The sequence below is a fragment of the Zootermopsis nevadensis genome, unplaced genomic scaffold (assembly GCF_977971745.1).
Source record: "Zootermopsis nevadensis isolate Lab colony 2312 unplaced genomic scaffold, Znev_1.0 Znev_ptg000001l, whole genome shotgun sequence".
NCBI classification, from domain to species: Eukaryota; Metazoa; Arthropoda; class Insecta; order Blattodea; family Termopsidae; genus Zootermopsis; species Zootermopsis nevadensis.
This window is the reverse complement of record NW_028259133.1, coordinates 1,631,528-1,655,597: the sequence shown is the minus strand read 5'-3', so window position 1 is coordinate 1,655,597 and position 24,070 is coordinate 1,631,528. Positions and strand designations below refer to the sequence as shown.

General features: G+C 39.6%; 2 protein-coding genes across 5 annotated transcripts in view; both read right to left on the bottom strand.

Annotated features, from left to right (window-relative positions):
• LOC110840577 (high affinity cationic amino acid transporter 1) overlaps nt 1–24,070 on the bottom strand; it is a 38,578-nt gene that overhangs the window by 4,297 nt on the left and 10,211 nt on the right. For 2 of the 4 annotated variants that reach the window (XM_022085724.2, XM_022085706.2), the window contains exons 2-13: nt 18,801–19,042; nt 13,076–13,204; nt 12,253–12,408; nt 11,825–11,929; nt 10,330–10,491; nt 9,301–9,425; nt 8,915–9,012; nt 7,572–7,711; nt 6,195–6,297; nt 5,206–5,387; nt 3,811–3,977; nt 3,235–3,343 (exon numbers count right to left, since the gene is read on the bottom strand). In XM_022085724.2, coding sequence (XP_021941416.2) covers nt 3,235–3,343; nt 3,811–3,977; nt 5,206–5,387; nt 6,195–6,297; nt 7,572–7,711; nt 8,915–9,012; nt 9,301–9,425; nt 10,330–10,491; nt 11,825–11,929; nt 12,253–12,408; nt 13,076–13,204; nt 18,801–19,032 — 1,708 coding nt within the window. In that variant the 5' untranslated portion in view covers nt 19,033–19,042. Of the gene's footprint in view, nt 1–3,234; nt 3,344–3,810; nt 3,978–4,425; nt 4,657–5,205; nt 5,388–6,194; nt 6,298–7,571; nt 7,712–8,914; nt 9,013–9,300; nt 9,426–10,329; nt 10,492–11,824; nt 11,930–12,252; nt 12,409–13,075; nt 13,205–18,800; nt 19,043–19,685; nt 19,706–24,070 lie in introns of those variants that run through there. The other 2 variants (XM_022085715.2, XR_002546920.2) reach the window with 2 other exon arrangements.
• Nucleotides 14,584–17,200, bottom strand: pyd3 (beta-ureidopropionase pyd3). Its single transcript, XM_022085780.2, has one exon. The coding sequence runs from the start codon at nt 16,467–16,469 to the stop codon at nt 15,306–15,308; it is 1,164 nt and encodes a 387-aa protein (XP_021941472.2). The 5' UTR covers nt 16,470–17,200; the 3' UTR covers nt 14,584–15,305.

Sequence of the window (24,070 nt, the reverse complement as noted above, 5' to 3'; positions counted from 1 at the left end):
AAGTTCATTAATGAGAATATGTATTCAAACAAACGTTAAGTGACATTCAAAGCCTTGTTTAACACCACAATGAATTCTACTTCATTCAAAAATCTTTCTTTTCCAGTATTACAGGCATCAGGTCGTTCTACACTTTTATGTGATGCTATAAGTAACTGTCTGGGAACACTACGTTATTTAGGACCTTTCAACTAATTTGCTGGTGTTAACAAAACACCTCTCATTAATACATCAGTTCAGTCCATTTTATGATATACAAGCAGAAAAATATATTCAATCATTTGATTCATCACATAAAAATAAGTTAAAGCTGTTCTGTGACGTCTTTACCTCCTTGTAATTGATATGACTGTCCTCATGCCACTTAATATTTTGTTTTCTCAGAGCCAAAGTCTGCACTTCATAAATCATTATCTTAATATTTGGAAAACTTATTGTGTAACTGGAGATAAGTATTTCCTCAACCCACTGAAAAAACTATCAGAGTTAATTCCATTACGTCAATCCCCACTTCTACCTAGTTCAGACAGCCAGGTGTGCTCCAACATTTTATTTATTTATTTAGTGTTCTGTCTGATGACAGGTCCATATGAACAGGATCCTTCCATCCTTTTCTCGGACTGGGACCTGTTCATATACGTTCTTGGCAGATGATCCAGAAGTGGTTTGCCATTGCCTTCTTCTGTGTGCGAATGGAGTAATTGTTGGGATGCCACGGAGGAAAACTCCGTGTTGCCTAGACCACGGCCTTGTCCAACACAAGTTATAAATTCGGGCACCGCCAGGAATCGAACCCGAGACCCCAGGATTACAAGGCCAGCGTTCTAACCGCTAGACCACCTCATCTTATTATTATTTAGTGTTCTGTCTGACGACAGGTCCATATGAACAGGATCCTTCCATCCTTTTCTCGGACTGGGACCTGTTCATATACGTTCTTGGCAGATGATCCAGAAGTGGTTTGCCACTGCCTTCTTCTGTGTGTGAATGGAGTAATTGTTGGGATGCCACAGAGGAAAACTCCGTGTTGCCTAGACCATGGCCTTGCCCAACACAAGTTATAAATTCGGGCACCGCCGGGAATCGAACCCGAGACCCCAGGATTACAAGGCCAGCATTCTAACCACTAGACCACCGTACAATCATTTAATTATGGCCACTAAACACTGCGCTGCTGCTGACACATAAATTTTATCCACTAAATTACTAATAACATGCATTTGCATAAATCTCATTAAGTTTGTAAGGAGCTAGATTATGTCATTACCTACATTTTTTTAAGAAACTAATCTCACTCAAAGGAGCCTTAATAGCTCAGTCAGTATAGGGACTAGCTACAGGCTAGACGGTCAGGGTTCAAACCCCGATGGGAGCAGAGGATTTTTCCTCCATCATCCGCATCCTAACCAGCTCTGGGGCCCACCCAGCCTCCTACCCAATGGGTACCAGGGTCCTTTACCAGGGGTAAAGCACGACCAGGGCATGATGCTGACCACTCACCCCCATTTAGTGCCGAGGTCAAGAATGAGCAGGAGCTATGCCTCTACTTCCCCCAAGCGACCTACATAGCAAGTAGTGGGACTGCTTTAATAATCTCACTCGGAGCAGGTCTCAAGTACAGTTAGTATGGAACAGTACAAGACGACCACAATGTGATGATAACATCTAAATAAGAAATGCTCTTTTTTTATTTGTATTACATACAAAAACTGAGACACAATACAATTTGTATGGTGGAAAACTGAGTGATAAGGGATTAAGTATGTTGCGTCACAAAGACCAATCCATCTTTCTCACAAAGATAAACTTGTTTTAAGGTGACCTCATTAAGTAGGAGTGCTTGTTAAGATAAAAAGTAAGAAACTGATAAATATAACAACACAATGATCTCCAAATTAGGTTACTGTACACATTTTTAACTAACTGTCCTAATAAGGTCGTTACACTTGAATGATACATACCATGCTCCTCTTAATAAAGAGAGCCTGACAACTTAAATGGGACTAATTCATGGTGGACTGGCAAACAGATTGTCTGTGAATGAGGAAGAATGGAAGAAGCTTTTGAATAAGACCAGGGCCCACACACGGCTGTAGCGCCAATGATGATGACAACTTAAATTATAGTATTTAAAAGGATTATCTGTGTACTGGGTTTACGATTACACAGAGGTCTGCAGGTCAGTTAATGTGTCTAACCTGCCTTGTTTAACATTTCTGTATTCCTGTATAAGATTAATGCTGCCTATACCACCTACACCTGATAGCTTCAGAAAGTTCTGGGACAGAAGCAAAATTTCAATTTTTTTTTGTACTGTCGGGTAGCAGCCGGCCCCTGGTGACACTATGAACAAGATCCCTCTGACAGGGACCTGTTCATATGTTTCCTAGGCAGATGATCCAGAAGTGGTTTGCCGTTGCCTTCTTCTGTGTGTGAATGGAGTAATTGTTGGGATGCCACGGAGAAACCGGGGAAACCCCGGAGGAAACCTCCGTGATACCTGGACCACGCCCTTGCCCAACACAAGTTATATGACGTTACTACATATACTACGCCTATAAAAACAGAAAATTATGGAACGCTGGCTTATTCACAATATCAAAAACCTACAGAAAACGCTGCAAATGAAATGTATGTGCATCAGAATAAACCTGTAAGCAAATGCTAACTCCTAAATCATCAAGGCTTTAGCTTCTCCTAGCATACCGATATTTATCATTTTCCTGGGATGTGAACGGTCATTCTCAATGGATTTTCAAGAGCAAGGCGTCACAGTCAGAGCAAGTTGTACTGTGACTGCCTGGACGACTGAAACATTCCGTCAGTACAAATTGGTGCTCACTCATCGAGATCTTGCAGCATCCAATCCAATCACCGTCTATTCACCCTCTTGACTTCATAGAGTCAAAGATGCTCATGTCATGACATTTTGAAGCAAGCACTGCAGGAAGCATAACTCTAAACAGCATCAGTAAAGATATATTGTACTGGATTAGGTGCACTGTAAAACTGAGAGACTTTTAAAAATAAAAAGATTCAAACCATTCTTATTTTCTGTATACACATCAAATAATAAACTACCCTTAATTTTTTATTCACCCCTGTGTGTTTTAAGAAGACCGAACAAAATTCTAGAAGTGACAATAAAATTTTGTTGAATAATTCTGATGCAGGATACCTGTATGCAAATTTTGGCCTCAAATTCAGGCATATTTTGTTCAAAATGAAACTTACCTATCGCCAGCCAAACACCAAATCGTATCCAGGTGTATACATCCAGTACCAACATAAGGTATACATTGATGAATATGCTAAGCGCAGGCACAATGGGCACGAGAGGAACCTGCAACAATAACACAAACACGTCCTTGTACTACGGAACTCGTTGCACATCACGTCTGACGAAAATAAATTGTTCATGCCATTCTTAAAGTAATCCCTAGCGTCTTCTTTCTTCTGGAACTTATTCACCTTATACATGACATATTTACATAAGGTGCCGAGGTCAAGAAAGAGTAGAAGCTATACCTCTGCTCCCCCACAAATGCCTGCATAGGCATGTAGCGGGACGCTTTACTTTACTTACATAATTAACCTCGTGGATTTCAATTTTTGTGGGTATGTCATTCTGTGACCAACGCAGCAGAATGGTGCATCCTCAAGTCTTATGTGGGGCCTTACATTGCTACGTTTCAGGAAATTAATGCCTCATTTTAAACTAATATCTTTCCCTGTACAGACATGTACACACACAGACTGGTTAGGCAAGTTAACTTACTTGTTTATTCCAAAATCTAAAAATTGCCTCACCTTAAATGAAAGTTTAACACTGGAACTGGGCTGCCTGCCAATAATCAACAAAATGACAAGCATCAGGAATAGAAAGACAGTAGCCAATAGAACTGGCCATAAGTCAAGATTCTTTAGACCACTTCCTGCAAAGATGATGACTGAACAGAAGCCGACAGTGATAATACCTGAAAAGGAAAACAGTAGGAATATGAGAATTTCATAGCACGTCTTTATGAAAATATTGGCATTCCCCTGTTTCTGTAAGTATTTATAAAAAAATTCATATCTGTAAAAAAATTTCACATAGTATCTTGTAGAAAATAACATCAGAAGAAGATTGGTTTTCTATATAATTTTCAGTGCAAGACTTTCATCAATAAATCAACTGATTCTTAGGTTATTTAATGACGCTATTTGAATTACAGATGTACTGTTGAAACAAGATGCAAAGATACACATCAATGACATGCAGGAAATAATTTAGAAGGAAGAAAAGTTGATAAATTTCAGTTAATACAGCTGATATTCGAACAATGAACTCCCCAAATACATGTTCAATTATCTAATTTGCTCAATATCACTTGACATAAAACAGGAAATAATTTGTGTTTAGCCACCTTCAGAAGTCTTTACTTAAATACTCTTATCAAGTGTAGGAGCCTTCTATGAATGGTACGACCACATTCAACTTCTATCTTCTTCTTCTTCTATGGCTCTCCGGTCCGCGTTCGGTCCATGGCCTCCTCAATTCTCCTCTTCCATTCCGTCCTCTGTTAGGTCCGTCTGTCCGAGGCTTTGATCGAGGTTTCGAAACATCTTCCTTTTTACGGTGCGAGGTTGTTTGCCTTGCGACCAACCCCCAACCTGGAGTATCAGGGTACCTGTCTTAGTCTGACCTCTCCCCCTCGACCAATCTGGCTAGGGAGGCCATACCAGTAGCTATGCTACTTCCAACTTCTATAAGAGCTAATATTCTAAATACAAACCCATGCACACGTGATATGACACATAATTTTAAAACCGATCATAGTGGTCTTCTGTGTCACACGTTTGTTAAAGAAATAACACAGCCATGTGAGCTTAAAGGGGCTAGAGCTGAGATACATTTCCTCTTGCTGAAGACATTTCCTCAAATATCCTTTAAATTTTAAAAAGTTTAAACTATCCACACCTAATAATAAGCTTACACAAGAGACCGGTATGCTTATAAATCCTGGTTTATGTTGCAACACATTAATGCAACAAAATATAAAAAATGGGCAGTTTAACAGTCAGATGCATAAAAATAAAAAATTAGAAAAATTAAATCTACTTAGGTATAAGCTGTCCTTTTCAATATACTGCAAAGCTAATGTGAATACAACACCAAAAGGATTAAATACTTAAATCAATAAGTAATGAAATATAACTCACTGAACAAGACAATTGACCATTTTGTTATGGATGATGACAGCAAGCTGGGATATTTAATCATGGAGAGGTTAAATAACAGTTTCATGGAACGAAGCACTAAACTGACGATGCCAGCATCACCAAACTGGATCTCCTGCTCATGTGAGGAGTAGGCATATGAAGACTGCGGTGGATCTTCATACCTGAAACATAAATGGATTAATATCCTTGTATCCGAGTCATCACAGCACCCGCATTTCTCGAGAATCATAAGAAAAGTGCAAGACACAAAATTAAAAGTATGATAATTTATAAATGACTGCATGGAAATTTCACAGCTGAAGTTTATATTTAATTAGCATCCATTAGCACTTAAAAAAATATTTAAGTGTAGTTTCATCTGAATGCAACATAAACATAAGATTATAAAATATGATACACTTTAAATACTTAAGTCTTTACTGTGAGGCGAACACGAACTGTGTATTGATAGAACGCAGTGATCACACAAACCCAAATTTTTTTCCATAAGGTTAAAAAAGTATTGCAGATATGTTTATGATCTATCATCACACCAAATTTCAAATCTCTACCTCCAATGGTTCATTAGTTATTGCTATCAGAAACAGAGCACAAAGATTATGCAATATTGCAATCATCTAGATTCTACAACTACTCCATTCTCATCTTCATCGTCATTGCGGTGCAATGTCAACTCGCCACCACTCGGTGCACCCTGTGCAACGCCACTCGGCGGAAAAGTAGTTCACTACATCGCAGGACTTCACGGCCAATGACGTAAGTCAAGAGCCACTGTATTAAAAAAAATACGACATATTTCAGGCACCTCTATCACTCTCACCTCAGAAGTTTTCATGGACAGAATATTGGTATTATGGACATTAGAAAATGTAAATGAACAAGGTGGGGAGACCTCCAGAGTCAAGACAAATTCCACAAATTCAGAAAAGTGGTACAAGAGTTTGGGTGTGGGTTAAACAAATAGTTACCTTAGAACCAGAACACAGATGGCAACTATGGTATACGCTAAGAGCGTTCCGATAGACATCATGTCAATAAGCTGTTGCAGATCAAATATTGTAGCCATAATCCCTGCAATGACAACACATAACAAATATATATATTCATTTTATTTCTTAAAATATGCCTTATATTGTTAGTGTCATACATATCCATGGTAAAATAAACACAACCGTCAAAAATCTTAAAACTTTGCATACCGTGTAGTGTATTAGAATATAGAGTGAACAAACCAACAACTATTAACACTATAATGGACACTATTGCCATACGCGTTTCAACCGTCGGCAAGAGACTCTCGCCGACGGTTCTGGAGTTCACAGGTACAGACGACGCAAGTACAGCTCGCCGAGACCAGTAACGGCCACCGTACAACGGAATCAACAGCTAAGTGCAAGTTTTACTTCTCTGAATAACAGCATCTAGTGCAGTCATCTTGTCAATTACCTTTTATTTTAATTATGAAATTTGCTTGAACCATTTGACTATATGTATTAATTTCCCTGATGCCACTGATGATGACCTCTTGAGGTCGAAATGCGTATGGCAATAGTGTCCATTATAGTGTTAATAGTTGTTGGTTTGTTCACTCTATATTACAACCGTCAAAGTCCAAACAAATGAAATACACCTTAGTTTTCTAACAGATTAACAAGAGAATATATTCACTGACATTACTGAACACCAACGTTATTCAGAATGCACAGCCAACACTCTGATGTATCTTGTTTACGGCATTGAAAGGGTTAATAAAATCTACATTATTTAAAGTGTACTTTAACTTTTAGGGTAGTTTGTTATTTAATATGGCTGTATTGACTGCTGAAATCATAATATATCAGTGGATCTTGAAGAATTGAAGCTTCATTCTCAAAGAATGTTTAATTTCGCTGTATAATACGCCATCAAGAAAGTTCATGAGAATAAGAGAAGTCTGGAATGTCTAAATAAATATACCACTGGCATTAATTTCTTCTTCTCCTGTTACATGGATTAGGCATTCAAGACTTCTTCCATAATCAGGTAAAATAATTTCTAAATGGCTCCTCCAATCTTCTTCTGGGTCTAACAAGTTCCCCTTTCCTCTTGGTTTATAGAGTAGGCTGCATTTTTGAAGTCTTATAATGGCCATTCTCATTATTCTACCAACTTTTCATTTCACATTAATTTATTTCAAGAAAATTTAAGTAGCATAAATAATAATGCACAAATTACTTCACGAGCCAGCAAAGAAATGAGTCTAGAAAGAGACGAAATATAAAAAACAAAAACACCTTAGTCTGAGAATAATTAATAATAATAATTCAGAATATGTGTATGAAAAATTAATTGTATGAAAGCTTTACCAGCCAGTATTCCTGAGAGCACAGTGGCCAATACAGGTGTCTGTGTTCGCGCATTAATATTGGCTAAGAATCGGAACAGCAAACCATCATTAGCCATGGCGTACAGAATTCGAGGTAGAGGAAACATGGCTCCCAACAAGCTACATCAAAAGAAAAATAAAACACTGATAATAAAAATGATCCACTTTGAAGCCTTATAAAACAGAACACAAATTACATACAAGTATTTAAAATATTTAGAAAAATAATTAATAAATTTGTATATACAGTCTGCATACTACATTCTTTCGAATATGAGATAATGTTTCAAGATAAAAATTTGTTTTTCCAACATTTTATCCCGTAACAATTAACATTTTAGATTAAATGAGTAATTTTCAACCAGAAGTTAGCAAAAGAGATCGTCTCGGAAAAATTAATCGTGCGGCCAGTTCACAGAAGTCTGTTTTCAAAATATGTGATACTACCTGTTACTTGGCAGTAAACCTGGAAATATATTTTCATTTTCCCTACAGATTATTCATTGTGTATTCTAAATCAACCTGAACACACTTGAAATAAAAATGTATATTAGGGCTGCCCAGTAAATCACCAAAATTATGAAGATGTTACACATACATACAGCATTAAAATATTTGTAAAGAAGTGTGTGTGTGTGTGGGGGGGGGGGTTATGTATATTAAATGGCTTGATATGAAGGAAGATTTAGTTCATAAGACAACAATAAAGTGTACAAATCTTGGAAATTTGGAGAGTACAGGAAAATATCTCTGCAAAATAAGATGTCAAAGGGAAATAAAATTAGTAAGATATAATTAGACGTCAAGGGTGAGAGTAAAATTACAGTTGCAAGGTATTATACAGCAGGACAGTAGCATTAATATAATATCTGCACCTTGTCATGGTGGTGGGGCTTGAGTACCTCAGTGACCCCAAGAGCTGTGCTGGCGGTAGCATAGCTACAGGTAGGGCCTCCCTAGCCAGATTGGTCGAGGGGGAGAGGTCAGACTAAGACAGGTATCCTGGTCCTCCAGGTTGGGGGTTGGTCGCAAGACTAACAACCTCACACCGTAAAAAGGAAGATGTTTCGAAACCGCGATCAAAGCCTCGGACAGATGGACCTAACAGAGGACCGAATGGAAGAGGAGAATTGAGGAGGCCATGGACCGAATACGGACCGGAGAGCCATAGAATAATAATAATAATAATAATAATATCCGAGGACTAAAAAAACTCACAGACACAGTCTTATGTATAAGAAAACTCAACCGTTATTACTGTAAAGGAAAGTTTGCCTTTGAGCAACTGGAAATTTCTGCTGATGGTTAAAAAGTTATCCTTACCTTGTGCAAAGTGCAAACACAGCACCCACTGTCACAATCCACATTATAACAGGCCAGCCAACTTCTGTAAAGACATGAGGTAAAGGTGCATTTTCATCCTGAAACAATAACACGATACAGAGTTGAACAGTGGCACGTAAACAACTCCATCGCCAATATTTTTCCATTACCACTCAGTTCTTCAGTATAACACTCTACTATTGATTCAGTGTTTCGTCTGGTGACGGAACAATACATTACACAAAATTTAATATGAATGGCAGTCCTCCTAAATCAGTTACTATTCAGCTTATAATACGCGTCCTAGAAGTTCTTCATTATTTGTCCGATAACGTAATGCATTACAAACGATAGGAATAGCAACAATTTAGCAATAAATTACTAACCTGATAGTAATAAGGCCACATCATTGTGAGGACTGTTGAGATTCCGAAGTATGAAATAAAGATTATAATCAGGGAAATTACAATGGCAATCGGAATAGATTTCTGCGGATTTTTTGCTTCTTCTCCTGAAAACATAGTTGAAAAAAAAAACAATGTTATAAAAATATGTACAAGTCTTACAATTATGATTATAGACTTGTTTTTGTGTCGGTTGTAGCATGACACTGCAGTGAGTTGACATTACTAGACTGCATGGGGTCTGAATACAGCGCAATACAGCTGCAAGGAAAAATTCTGACTGTTCTGAGAAGCCTACACATTTCACAAAAACAATCGATCATTATAAAATGTTTCACAAAATAAACATCAGCTGTATAAAGGGTTAAGAAAGTTAATGTGCTTCGAAAGGAAAATTCTACGGAAAATCTTTGGCCCCCTAAAGAATAATGACGGATCGTATAGAATTAGATATAATGCGGAGTTAGAAGAATCGATCCGTCATGAGCACGTTGCGAGATATACCGAATCGCAACGGTTGAGATGGGCGGGACATGTGGTCGGAATGGGAGAGGATAGACTGCCACATTTGGTATTAAACCAGAAATTGTGGGGAACAAGACCTAAAGGAAGACCAAGGGGAAGGTGAATTGATGCGATAGAGGAAGATATGAGAAAGATGAAAGTGTGCAACTGGAAGAAGGTAGCTCAAGACAGGAAGAGATGGGGGCATATTGTTCGGGATGCCAGAGCCCACCAAGGGCTGTAGTGCAAATTTGTGTTGTTTTGTTACAATATTTTGAATTATTATTTTTTATTATTTATGCTTCTTCTCCCCTTCATTAGCCCACTAGCCAACACTCCGCTTCCCCATCTACTGTTTGCAAAAATCCAAACACAAATTTATTTGCAGTAGGAAACTGTGATGTAGACTGAATTGAACCAGTTTCACGCATAATCTTATGGTGGACTTTTCCAATTGTTTCCACCGAGCAACAAACTACTCAAATAATAAGAGCTACACAACATTACCGGTTGTAGCCACGCAGTCAAATCCAACAAAGCCATAGAAACACTTGGCTGCCCCTGCCATAACGCCTGCCAATCCAAAGGGCATAAAACCTCCTTCACCTGCTTTTGAAGCCACATCTGCTGGAATTTCTGATTTGGGAATATTCCAGTTGTGAAAATCACCTAAAAATAAATTAATACATTCGTGTATTTTCTTGCAGACCTATGAAATTCCTTTGTCTACTGTTCTTAAATACATTGCTTACTGATAAATTAACATACCCATATCACACATTTCAAATGAAATAAGCATGAGATATTGGGGGAGGGGGGGGGGGGGGAAATATATATATTATTATTATTTAGTGTTCTGTCTGACGACAGGTCCATATGAACAGGATCCTTCCATCCTTTTCTCGGACTGGGGCCTGTTCATATACGTTCTTGGCAGATGATCCAGAAGTGGTTTGCCATTGCCTTCTTCTGTGTGTGTGTGAATGGAGTAATTGTTGGGATGCCACGGAGAAACCGGGGAAGCCCCCGGAGGAAAACTCCGTGTTGTCTGGACCACGGCCTTGCCCAACACATTACTTTATATATATATATAAAGTAATAACAACCAAAGTGTTTAAGTATTTGAAGATTTCTGTCTTCTGGGTTGTTGCGTTGTGTAGTCTGGTCGATGTTTACCAACGTTTCAGAGGTCATACTGCCTCCGTCATCAGGGCGATAAGTCTGAAGATTTCCGTCTTCTGGGTTGTTGCGCTGTGTAGTCTGGTCGATGTTTACCAACGTTTCAGAGGTCATACTGCCTCCGTCATCAGGGCGATGAGTCTGAAGATTTCCGTCTTCTGGGTTGTTGCGCTGTGTAGTCTGGTCGATGTTTACCAACGTTTCAGAGGTCATACTGCCTCCGTCATCAGGGCGATGACGGAGGCAGTATGACCTCAGAAACGTTGGTAAACATCGACAAGACTACACAGCGCAACAACCCAGAAGACAGAAATCTTCATACTTACCACTGTGAAAACCTCAAATCTTACACCTGTTTGTGTTTGCTTTTGAAATCTTTATTTTATTTATTTATCTAGCATTAAAGTCAGTTGCGGTACAATATTAAAAATGTGTGATTATGTTAATATGTGCGTGTGGGTGAATGAGCAAACACTATTGGTTAAGGGATCAGATTGCATGAGACCGTGTTTAATATGCGTAGATTCTGACTTTTTTTTTCAGTATGTCTGCATATAGGCCAACTTTCCCCAAGAACGCTGATAACATATCACTTGTAGATATGTTGGACTGTATTTTTGGTTTGCATAAATCCAGTATGAATCTAGGCCAGCTTCGAAAACGTGGCTCGCTATGTCTTCAGAGAAACGTTTCACTTAATAAACTTTACACGAAAACGAAATTGTTATTTATCTGAATCATAATTTAAATCATCAACAGTAGTTAATCATTCTTTCACTCAACTATAAAACTTACTGTGCAAATGTTTTCTTTGCAGACTTACATTTTAAAGATCCTGCTATTATGACAATTGAGACCGTAAGCAAATTGACTACAGTGAATATGTTGTTGAGGATCGTAGACTCTTTCACGCCAATGGATAGGATACCTGTTGAAAGAAGGCAAAAGATTATAGTTCCATTTGAACTGCGACTAACAAGGAACTGTTCAGGAATCTGTAGAGACAGCAATATGAGACAATGGAAGATATTCTGCTAAGGATAAATCACGGTAATAGTATAGGGCGGTTAACTAATCTATTCTTAAATTCCGTAAATGTTCGTCCATAATATTTCAGATTTCATAAATATAAACCTTGTCTCATTACTTTCTCATTATCTGTTGAACTTATTCATAAATTACAATCTGTCCTGGCAGGTGGTAACTAGGGGAGCAACCCCTGTGGTCAAGATTTTGCAACTTGAAACTTACCTGCTAAGACAATTATCACTCCAAAGGATAAGAAGTCTGGATAATCGGAGAGAAAGTCAACGTTGATAGGCATGATTTCTCTCATCGTATTCTGCATCACATTGTCAGCGAGTTTATCGATGTAGCTGCTAAGGCCACGAGCCACACTCGCAGTTCCTAAATATAGAAAGAACAAAAATCTATTCATCCTTTAAGAAGACAGTTTCTCCACTGTAAAATAAGGTTAATAGTGTTAAAAGCTGTTGCTGTTTCACTTACAGTGGATTAGATTACTTTATTTATTAAATTTAAATAAATTACACAAATTACAATACTTTGTTGGGCAAATAATCAATCAGCATTTGCGGTATAGCCTGGAAAAACTGCTACGATACATTTGCAGTTCTATCTCTGTGCACACATCAGCAGACTAACAGGAAACTTGAAAATAAAAAAATTAAGAATCTGGGGTTGACTTTATGTTGCATGTGAATCATATATGCCTTAAAAGATGGCAGCACCATGCAATATGCTGTATTTTATTCTTAATTCTTCCTACTTTGTATCTCTGGCATAACAGTTTAACTTATTTTATTTAATTTTTAAGAAACAGCCTGGAAATTTCTGCATAGTCTGTAGCAATTTACGCAGCGAGAGTTGACGTTTGAAATCACTGGTCGATGTCAAATTTTGGCCATTTCTAAGTCTGGGAAATAATCTTAGTAACAACTGTGTGGACCTCAAAACGAATATGGTAATGAAGACAAATAAAGATTTTTTTTTAAAGCAACTGTTTATTTCACAAATTAATTTTCAATTGCAGCGCAACACTCTCGTCACTCACCTATAACATACTCGAGAATTAGATTCCATCCAATCACAAATGCTACAAATTCCCCCACACAGACATAGCTGTAGATGTACGCAGAGCCAGCTCGGGGAACTCTTGCTGCAAACTCCGCATAGCAGATGCCTGCAACACGCAAACAGGAACAGCATCCATTGATCTCAATGTCTGAATTTGTCGGTAAAATTAAAAGATTTGTAAGGTAAATTTATATTAAAAAGCAAATAATTGGTGAAATGGCGTAGACAGGTGCTAAGTGGCATTACAAAGTCAATGGACCTAGGTTTGAAGTCATGGAACTACGGTGTAAGATTACATTAGAGCATCATGCCGTGGATGTAATTAAATTATTAAAAAATATCTGTCTCCAAAGCACAAAAAAATATATATAATACAAATTCAAGCAATTCAATTTTACTTCGAGTCATTACGCATTGGACGACATGCATCAAAACCATTAGTCCATCTTCTGGCCCTTAATTATTATGATAAACAATGTGACAGTAACAGCTTCTAGTCTCAAAGGTATGCACAGTTTAAAATAAAACCATCTTCAGGGAAATCTATCTGTAGGTTAATTTAAAAATATACAAATTTAATTACTGGCAGAAATGAGTCTATCCATAAGCATTTTTCTCAAGAATTAGTGTAACAAAGAAGTTTTTATTGTAAGAGGTAATGGAAATGTGTAATAGAATATCAAATCTAAAACTTCTTGACGATGGTGAAGAGTCATTTGAATAAAAATTTCCTTGGATATTATCCATCGTCTAGTAAATATAAAACGTAAAACGACGTTTCGGAGATTAGCTCTATCTAGTGGGCCCAACTGTGTAGGAACCTGAAGACGGAGATAGAGTCCCATCTCCGAAAAGTCATTTTACGTTTTATATTTACTAGACGATGGATAATATCCAAGGAAATTTTTATTCAAATGTAATAGAATATTTCCTGCACCTGATGTATTCAATACCTGCTTTATACTCCCTTTCCAACAAACTTATGAATTAATTTTGAGGAGTTCTGAAAGTTTTGAATAATTTAACTACCTTCAGTGTGACAAAACTATCTCCAAAAATTCCACACTGAATGCATACATGTTACCATTAAAGTGTATTACACCTTAAACTTTTGAATTTCTTAAATGACTTCAATGAAGCCCAACACAAAACGAGTGTTCTGAAATCTAACATGGAATGTGATAACAACATCCAAACCAGGGCATGCACTCAAGAAAAATTCATTCATGGTAATGAGACTGGGTGAGAATGCCGTTTCATGACGGCACTGGAAATAACGAACGGTGAATTTTAACTAGACATGTGAAGAGTAAAATATACTGGACTGTGTCTCACGAGTGTCAAAAAGGACGTCAAATTGTGTCAGTTAGTGTCGAACACTTTTCAAACTGCCGTTTACCATTTTGTGTGATTGTAACAGGAACTCAGGAGGTTAGGTATTAAAGTATTCGAGTACATTTGATATTCAATAATTGTACACCTCCCTAATAGGTAAACAATGTTATTACTAATTCAAGTTTAAGCTCAATAGAATAGCAGCTACATGTTTTCAGTAATCAAACTGTAACCTATTTGGAAAGGATTCACACTTCCAAGAATAAACGTCTCACTCACGGATCTGAACAATTTCAATCAGCTACAAAACAATAATGAATGTAACTGAACATTTCAAAATACATAACTTCTAATCATATCAGTTCTGTCATTTCCCACCAGAGGAAAAGTTATTTAAAATTTTCAACTCGGATGCATATACACAAAAACACATAATAATTTTGCTAGAAAGATTAGTTTTTGTTCTGAAATTACTAGACAGTTCTTCCATCTGTGACACATTTATTTCAGAACTGTACACTACATACATATTGTTCTTATGTTAACAATTGTCATTAATCTTCAATGATAAATCAGTTGATGTAAACAGGCCAAATATTTATATAAAATCCCAAGTACCCCAGCTGCTTTAAATTCAGTTGTATTTGTTCTTAGTAACAATAATTCTTAACAAGACACTCACTTCAGTTGCCTTGGTTTATATTTGCAACATCACCCTTGCAATATAATGAAAAGTATGTTTATTATTTCACTATTCCTTACATAAGATACTCATCTGTTTAGTAAGCAACATTCACAGTAATCTTCTGTTCCGTACTGTCTGTTGTTTCAGAAATAACATAAACTTTATCTGATGTTTCTCTCAAGTATACTTATTTCTCCTTTATGATCTGCTGTTTGTAACCAGGAGACAGATATTTATGTAGAGACTGTGCATACAGAGGTAACCGTTGTGTCATTTGGAATCCCCAGTAATCTCTCATCTGTCTGCAAATGTTAAGATCCAATTCAGCCACCATCAAACCATCTCGAACACGACTGAGTCCTGGTGTGCGGCTGCCATCTGGGGCAGCTACGTAGCTAGACCCATAAAAATGCCCAAAATCTTTGTGGGCAGGTTGCCCATTTCCAGACGAAAATTCATTGGGGTACAACTCAGTTCCGACTCGGTTAATGGCAAAGGTGAAATACCCATTCGCGATGGCCGCATTACGTGCTTCGATTCCCCATAATGGTTCACTAAGTTTACCAACAGTTGCAGATGGATTGAAGACAATCTCAGCTCCATTTAATCCAAACATGAGCCAATTAAGTGGATGATGTCGACCATAGCAAATGTTCACAGCGATTCTTCCAAACTTGGTTTCAAAAACTGGATGTCCTGTGTCTCCTTCCATGTAATACGTGGACTCGTTGAAATCTCCAATTCTGGGGATGTGGTTTTTTCGGTGTTTCCCCAACACCCGACCAGTATGAGAGATCACAACAGCAGTGTTCCACAGGATGTCTTCGCGGTCCACATCCCGTTCCAAGATGGGGGACACTATGACCATATTGTACTGCCGACAGAGACGCTGTAAGAAATGCGTGCTCGGTCCGTCATCAGCTGATTCGGCCAGCTCGCACCATGGTTCCTTCTCTCGCGTACAGAACATGAACGGGCATGGCCAAGCCTCTTGGAGACACAGCACGTTGACTCCACACAAAGCTGCCGCCTCCACAATAGTCGCAACACGCTCATGGATCGCGTCTCTTTGAGCCTTCAGCGAGGCACTTGTTGGAAGTACAATGTGGTTCTGAATTATACCCACTCGAATAACTCTGGGAGCCCTTAGCTGCTCAGTTTGGGCTTCGAACTTGAAACCCTGAATCTCGAAGTCGTGATTCACAGCAAGTTTCTCAGCTTCGACGGGAATGCTCAGGGCTTGCAATTCTTTCCCGTAAAACAGCCTTTTCACCTCTACCAACTGATCCGCGGGCAAATGCTCAGATAACACTTTCTCCACACTTTCAAACTCTTCAGTCGAGGACGCCATTACAGTTGTGTGTAGCGCTCAGTCAGACATTAGTACCAAACTGATAGTGCCTATTTATAACTCCGCGACACGTGACACACACTTACGTAACACACAGTCTCACTCGCACAACAAACAGGACAATCTTTATCGAACACGAAGAGGGAGAGGGGAGACAAATCAACTTTGGCCAGCGGATCCCCAGTTCAAATCCCGGCCGGAACTTATTTCAACAAACGGTTTCCGTGTTTTATTTCAGATCCTTCGTCTGACCACATTGGATCAGAAAACCACATTCATCCGTGTCCATCGTTCAAAATTATCCTCTCAATTGATACAGATTCGTGACACGAAGGTATAAAGTAAACACAGTCCTCGTGAAACATTGGCGCAGTCAGATTATAGACTGGAGTATCAGCTCGTGCGACCTGGACGAAAACGGGTGTGGTCACTTCAGAAAAATGTCCGGCAGTACTTTTAAAACTATCCAGTATGCGGACTGGATGTCCAGGGATCGATTCTCTGCATGGGAAGAGTAGTCTCTTCGTCAATGGTCCATACCGGCACTTGGGCTCATCCAGATTCTTATACAGCGGGTACCAGAAACAGATTCACCACGCACCTCCACCTGGTTACCGCTAGATTCGAAACCTAACCTAACTTTGCAAGACCAGAAAACCTTTAGCACCAGTAGCTTGTCATAAAACTGTGTTACGCGTAACAAAATGTAGATCAGTGAAAGGAACTTGTACTTTCACATATTAAAAAGTTTTTTTGTAACAAGAAACCCGTTAAAACATTATATACCGATAAAACAAAGGAATATAGTATTACCCGAAAGAAAGAAAGAACTTTCAAATAAAGCAGTTCCATATTCATAATTCAGTTTTCATTCAGCCTAAATAAAAGTATTTATCCCTGTGCCCCCTTTCCCCAATTACATTCCGAAAACTAATATAAATACACTGTACATACAAACAAGGAGTTGGTCTTCATTACACACATCAACCAATTGCACACGATGCCACACGTTGGCTCGATATTACAAAGCCATGAAAGCAAACATAGATATTATTTCCTTAGATTTATTTTTTATATTCTATTTTAACCCCACGTGGCCGCTTAAATTACAGAAGTGTTAAACACTTTAAAACTTTTCAGGTTATAATATTTGTAATTACAAGAACTTGCAGTAGATTTCAAAGGCCAAGAACACCTCACTTTTTGGCATAAACATAGATATGAGGTGCGATCAGAAAGTTTCCAGACTGCGCCTATAAAAACCCGTACACTTATCTCAGGTATTAAGTTCATCCATCACCCTCGAAGTAGTTCCCCTGGGAGTGAACACAACGATCCCAGCGCCGCTGCGAAGCCTGGAAGCATCCCTGGAAATCTTTCTTTGTCAGCCTGTCAAGCACCATCTGCGATTCTGCCTGAATCTCTTCTATCGTCTCAAATCTCCTTCCCTTTAGCTGAATTTTCATCTGTGGGAAGAGGAAGAAGTCACACGGAGCTTAGAAAGGAAGTTGGGGTCGGTTCTTGCAAGATCTTTGAGCTCCTGACAAACGAGAAGTCGATTCTGCTTCTGGTCCTCAGACAGGATGCGTCGCATGTGGAGTTCTTCCTTTAGAATCAGCTGACAGGTCCCATAGCCTATCCCAACAATGTCGCACAAGTCGTTGATGGTACGACGTCGATCTTCGTAACATTTTCGGGCGTTGTGCTCGAAGATGGTCGTCCAGAACGCTCGTCATCAGCGACAGAGGTTCGGCCATTTTTAAAACGTGAATGCCACACAAAAGTTTGCGGACTCCCCAAATGCTTGCTTTAGCATTTCATAGGTTTCCGTAGCCGTTTCGGCGAGTCTTTGGCAAAATTTGATGCACACTCCATTCCGAAATCGCAGGAGGGTCGGTGTAATGCACTACCAAAACGCCCGTAACTAAGAAACAAATGCTAATTCGATGATGCCGGCTGGCACACTGATTCACTATGAATGTAGGCCGCACCCACTAGCGGCAGAAGCTCGTACTGCATCCGGTTCGCCCTCTATTGACACAGTCTTGAAACTTTCCGATCGCACCTCATATCTCCAACTCTTTCCTAACCTCGGCACTAGATGGGGAGGGGGGAGTGAACAGCTTCACAAATGAGAAAGTAGCCCTGTACCCAGAGGCTACAGGAAAAGTCCTCTGCCCCTATCGGGGATCGAGCCCCGTTCGTTCAGTCCGTAGTCGGTCACGATACTGACTGAGCTACCCCGACAACTCAGCACGTACAAGCGAAGGTCATTTAAGTTTCGACCTGTAATAAACAATACCAGCTGCTTCATCTGTAGAAACTACTTACCGGCGAAAGCAGAGGCTATTGCCGCGACCAAGAAGGAGATGGTGACGGCCGGACCAGCCTCGGTCTTGGCCACCGCGCCGGCCAGGACGTACACTCCCAGACCCAGGGTACTGCCGACACCCAGGAGGGTCAGGTCCACGACGGTCAGGCATCGAGACAACTCCGACTTCGCCACCGACTCGTCCGTCAGTGTCTTCTTACGTGATAGCACCGACAAAACATTTCCCAGCATCGTCGTTCACCTGCAAACGAATCAACAGGGGTCAATGCGACACTGGAGCTGTAGGTTGTTGTTGTGTGTAACAGAGGTCTTTGAAGTTTGCATTTGATCTCAAGGTATTTTTAAGGACATGTACAATTTTTCCCATCCGCATTTCTAGGAGAGACCAAGGTCTTTTCAAGGTTAGGTCGTCATGCTAAGGTCACATGAATCTCATGTCAACCGTCTGACTAGTACAGGCATTTGAAATTTCAAGTTCAATTTCGAGGTCACAATAAAAAACTTTTTTTTTCGAACCATAGGTCTGGGATCGGTCACAATTCTAGTAAAGTGATAACGATTATTCTGTTAACAGAAAACATCTATATGTGACTCTCATTGTTTCACTTTTTATATTAGGACCACCCCTCATCGGCTGTCAGCGACCGCTTATTCAATATATTCGCGGCTAATCTCCACGCCATGCCGTGTTGACAGGGAACAACCACAAATGAGCTGGATATCGCACTGTTATAATAAATAAATATCCACCAAATTCAAGTCGTTTAAACAGGAAGAATTTATACAAAATCTATAACTGTAACATTTAACAATATTTGTGTTAAACTGTAGCCGGCAAGACGCTCCAAATCATTCTCACTTTAAAAAGAAACACAATAACAAACCTGTGGTTTTCTTTGTCCAACTTCTTCGAGAGCGATACACAGAAATATATCGCTTGATTTTCGAGTTAAATCGATACGATTCACCAACGCCATGGAAACAGAAGTAAACAATGGTCGCGAATATAACAGTGCTGATCACGTGTATATTCTAAGACTGCACAACAATGGAATTACTGAGACGCTGTCTGCCTGCTTTCCTTTATAAACAAAGGAACAAACAAACTCATCTTTTGAGAACTGTTAATTTACAAAAATTAATACGAACTCAAATGACACTCAAAAACGGCGTTGTCAAACTGGCGACCCGCGGGCCGCATCCGACCCTCGAAGGTATTTGTTACTAATTAGTACAAACCCATTTAATTTCTTTAGTCCAAAGTATAGCCACGGTGGTCTAGCGGTTAGAACGCTGGCCTTGTAATCCTGGGGTCTCGGGTTCGATTCCCGGCGGTGCCCGAATTTATAACTTGTGTTGGGCAAGGCCGTGGTCTAGGCAACACGGAGTTTTCCTCCGTGGCATCCCAACAATTACTCCATTCACACACAGAAGAAGGCAATGGCAAACCACTTCTGGATCATCTGCCAAGAACGTATATGAACAGGTCCCCAGTCCGAGAAAAGGATGGAAGGATCCTGTTCATATGGACCTGTCGTCAGACAGAACACTAAATAAATAATAAGATGAGGTGGTCTAGCGGTTAGAACGCTGGCCTTGTAATCCTGGGGTCTCGGGTTCGATTCCCGGCGGTGCCCGAATTTATAACTTGTGTTGGGCAAGGCCGTGGTCTAGGCAACACGGAGTTTTCCTCCGTGGCATCCCAACAATTACTCCATTCACACACAGAAGAAGGCAATGGCAAACCACTTCTGGATCATCTGCCAAGAACGTATATGAACAGGTCCCCAGTCCGAGAAAAGGATGGAAGGATCCTGTTCATATGGACCTGTCGTCACACAGAACATTAAATAAAATAAACTCTTAAGGATTTGGAAAGAAATAACTGTGCTTCTCATCTCGTCTGCTGCTTTACGTACAAATGCCTTTTCCGTCAAAGAATTGCATGATTTAGTACCACTCCATGATAGTGACAAAGGTTCAGCTGGATTCGAAAAATGTTCGCGCATAGCCAGAGGAAATTAGTATCTTTCCTGGAGGAAATGTTTGCCGAATACAATTCGTTGGCTTCGTGCAGGAAAGACTTTGATTCAATACTTCCACATAAGAAAGGAAATTTTACAGTTTATGCAAGAAAGTGTCAAAGCCGCTTGAAGAAAAACTGAAAAAATCATAACTGGCTTCTCACTTTGGCTTCCTTTGCAGATCTCACGCTTAGACACAAATCCTCGACGTATTTTATCACATATGGTGACCTCTCGTGAAGCCTTTATAGCAGGTCACGCCTATTCACGCTACGTAACTCTTGGTCACGCATGGTTACGTTTCGTCACGCTTTGTAAATCTTCGTCATGTTTCGACACATTTGGTGATCTCTTGTCACGACGTGTACGCAAGTCACGCTTAGTCACGGGTTGTCACTAAGTCACGTTTCGGCACGCTTACGTTATGTTACGTACGGCTCGGTTAAATTTTGCTAATTTGCGACAGGTTTGGTTAGAATAGGTTAGGTTAGGTTAGGTTAGGTTAGTTTAGGTTAGGTTAGTTTAGGTTAGGTTAGGTTAGGTTAGGTTAGTTTAGGTTAGGTTAGTTTAGGTTAGGTTAGGTTAGTTTAGGTTAGGTTAGTTTAGGTTAAGTTAGGTTAGTTTAGGTTAGGTTAGTTTAGGTTAGGTTAGGTTAGTTTAGGTTAGATTAGGTTAGTTTAGGTTAGGTTAGGTTGGGTTTTGTTGTGTTGTCTTAGGTTAGGGAAGGTTAGGGTGGGGTTTTTGTTGTTGTTAAGTTAGACTGCTTTACTTTCTTTAGGTTTAGGTTGTGTACACAAATAAATATATAAAATACTCCAAAACTGCCTTACCTCGTCTGTCTGTTCAACACTTCCATCTAACTAGCCAATGACTGCTTATTCACGGGGCTGTATTTAGCAATGTTACTAAATTTCTTAGTCTTATCAGGTACGGAAGACTTCATTTACGACACGTCTCAGAACAAGAAATACTGATTTCATCTACAACTACTAAAACCAAGAAATAAAAGTCTAGATTCCGTGTGGTAACAGAAGTAAACTAATTACTACCAAGTGCATCATATTGCAAGTCACGAAACTGATAACGCTAAATGTTACTAACGTCCTCAGTTCAGAACAAGGAAAAAACGGATACACGCTTCAGACTGTCGAAATTTATGTTGGTAACCTTGAAAATGTGAATCTAATTGGTCTCTGAAAACAGAGCATCGTCCGAAATACCAACATTAAAAAAACTATCTTTTAATCTTCATGTATGTTACACGTTTTGTATTCAAATATTAGCCAAAAGTCATTTCAATTTTGGTAATAAAATGTCGCGCTCTTTCAGCTTATTGTTAATTATGAATGAGAGACCTTACAGAATTCAGAGCCGCCTGCCACATCTCCTTTCAGACAGGTTCTTCAGGGACAAACAGGTTTTCACAATCGGACATTCCTAACGTTTAAGAGATTCCAAGAACTACAAAACAGGAAAGGAGCTACAAATGTTATGACGTCGTGCACTGTGGACAGGATACATTACGAGTGGTAAATTGCCCATTCACAGTGCCCGCGAGTTCGAACACGTGCATTTGGGATCGACGATTTAATTCTCACGATCACAGAAGCGTCCGAAAAAGAATTGGCAAATTCGCGCATGGAGGAGGACCGACTCGTTGGACCTTGCTAAATTACTATAAATCATTATTAAATTCATGTAACGCCATCTGTAGTCATCACAAACGAAAAGTTTTCCCAGACTTGCAGTGCAACTATGAAGTTCGACAATCTCGTTTCGAAACTTCAGAACTTCCTTCTGAACTGAGCGCTCCTGTTCCAGACTACCCGCACTAACACAACTACTTGCAATTCTACAGTGAATTGGACCAGGAAACAGCTGGTTAGGTTAGGTTGAGTTAGGTTAGTTTAGGTTACTTTAGGTTAGGTTGGGTTAGGTTAGGTTAGGTTGAGTTAGGTTAGGTTACTTTAGGTTAGGTTGGGTTAGGTTGGGTTAGGTTAGGTTAGTTTAGGTTAGGTTGGGTTAGGTTAAGTTAGGTTAGGTTGGGTTAGGTTAGGTTGGGTTAGGTTGGGTTGAATTAGGTTAGGTTAGTTTAGGTTGGGTTAGGTTATGTTAAGTTAGGTTAGGTTAGTTTAGGTTGGGTTAGGTTAGGTTGAGTTAGGTTAGGTTGGGTTAGGTTAGGTTGGGTTAGTTTAGGTTGGGTTAGGTTATGTTAAGTTAGGTTAGGTTAGTTTAGGTTGGGTTAGGTTAGGTTGAGTTAGGTTAGGTTGGGTTAGGTTAGGTTGGGTTAGGTTACTTTAGGTTAGGTTGGGTTAGGTTAGGTTAGTTTAGGTTGGGTTAGGTTAGGTTAGTTTAGGTTAGGTTGGGTTAGGTTAAGTTAGGTTAGGTTGGGTTAGGTTAGGTTGAGTTAGGTTAGGTTAGGTTAGTTTAGGTTGGGTTAGGTTATGTTAAGTTAGGTTAGGTTAGTTTAGGTTGGGTTAGGTTAGGTTGGGTTAGGTTAGGTTGGGTTAGTTTAGGTTGGGTTAGGTTATGTTAAGTTAGGTTAGGTTGGGTTATGCTCATCTTTGTAACCGCTATAAATGTCACAATGCCGTCACAGTGGCCGCGTGGTCTGAGGCGTGGGCCTTGTGCCGCTTGGTCGCTGGGACCGTGGGTTCGAATCCCACTCAAACCATGAATGTTTGTCCGCGTTTTTCTGTGTTGTGCTGTCCTATGGACAGGTAGAGGCCTTGCGAAGGGCCGATCCCTCGTCCAAGGAGTCCTACCGAATGTCCATAGATCAAGACAACGAAAAGTTGGGACCCGCAGATGCTCAAGGCCTAAGTATCCTAAGTATAAATGTCACAAACATAAACAGGGAAATATAGAATTTGTGAAGATCCACGACTTTTATTTGAAACGTTTTTCGATGTGTTTTATTTTCAACGGAACCAAAGCATGACTCTTCAGCGCAACGAAAGATTTGTATCTCCGTCAGTTTAACATCGCAGTTCCTATCGGGGAATGAGACATTACAGAGAACGCATCCGAAAGACTCCACGCTGTTATTAACGTCTTATACTGAAAGTCACATACAGAAACCTTCCTTCTCTGAGGTGGTCACGGATAATCCCGTCGTCATATTGGCATTTAAAGTGGACAACCTTGACTACAAGGCCATAACATGGCATAGAAGTTTCTCTCCACACGATGTCTTGATTTCGTAAGGCATCATCCTTATGTAAGAAACAGCACCAAACCATACC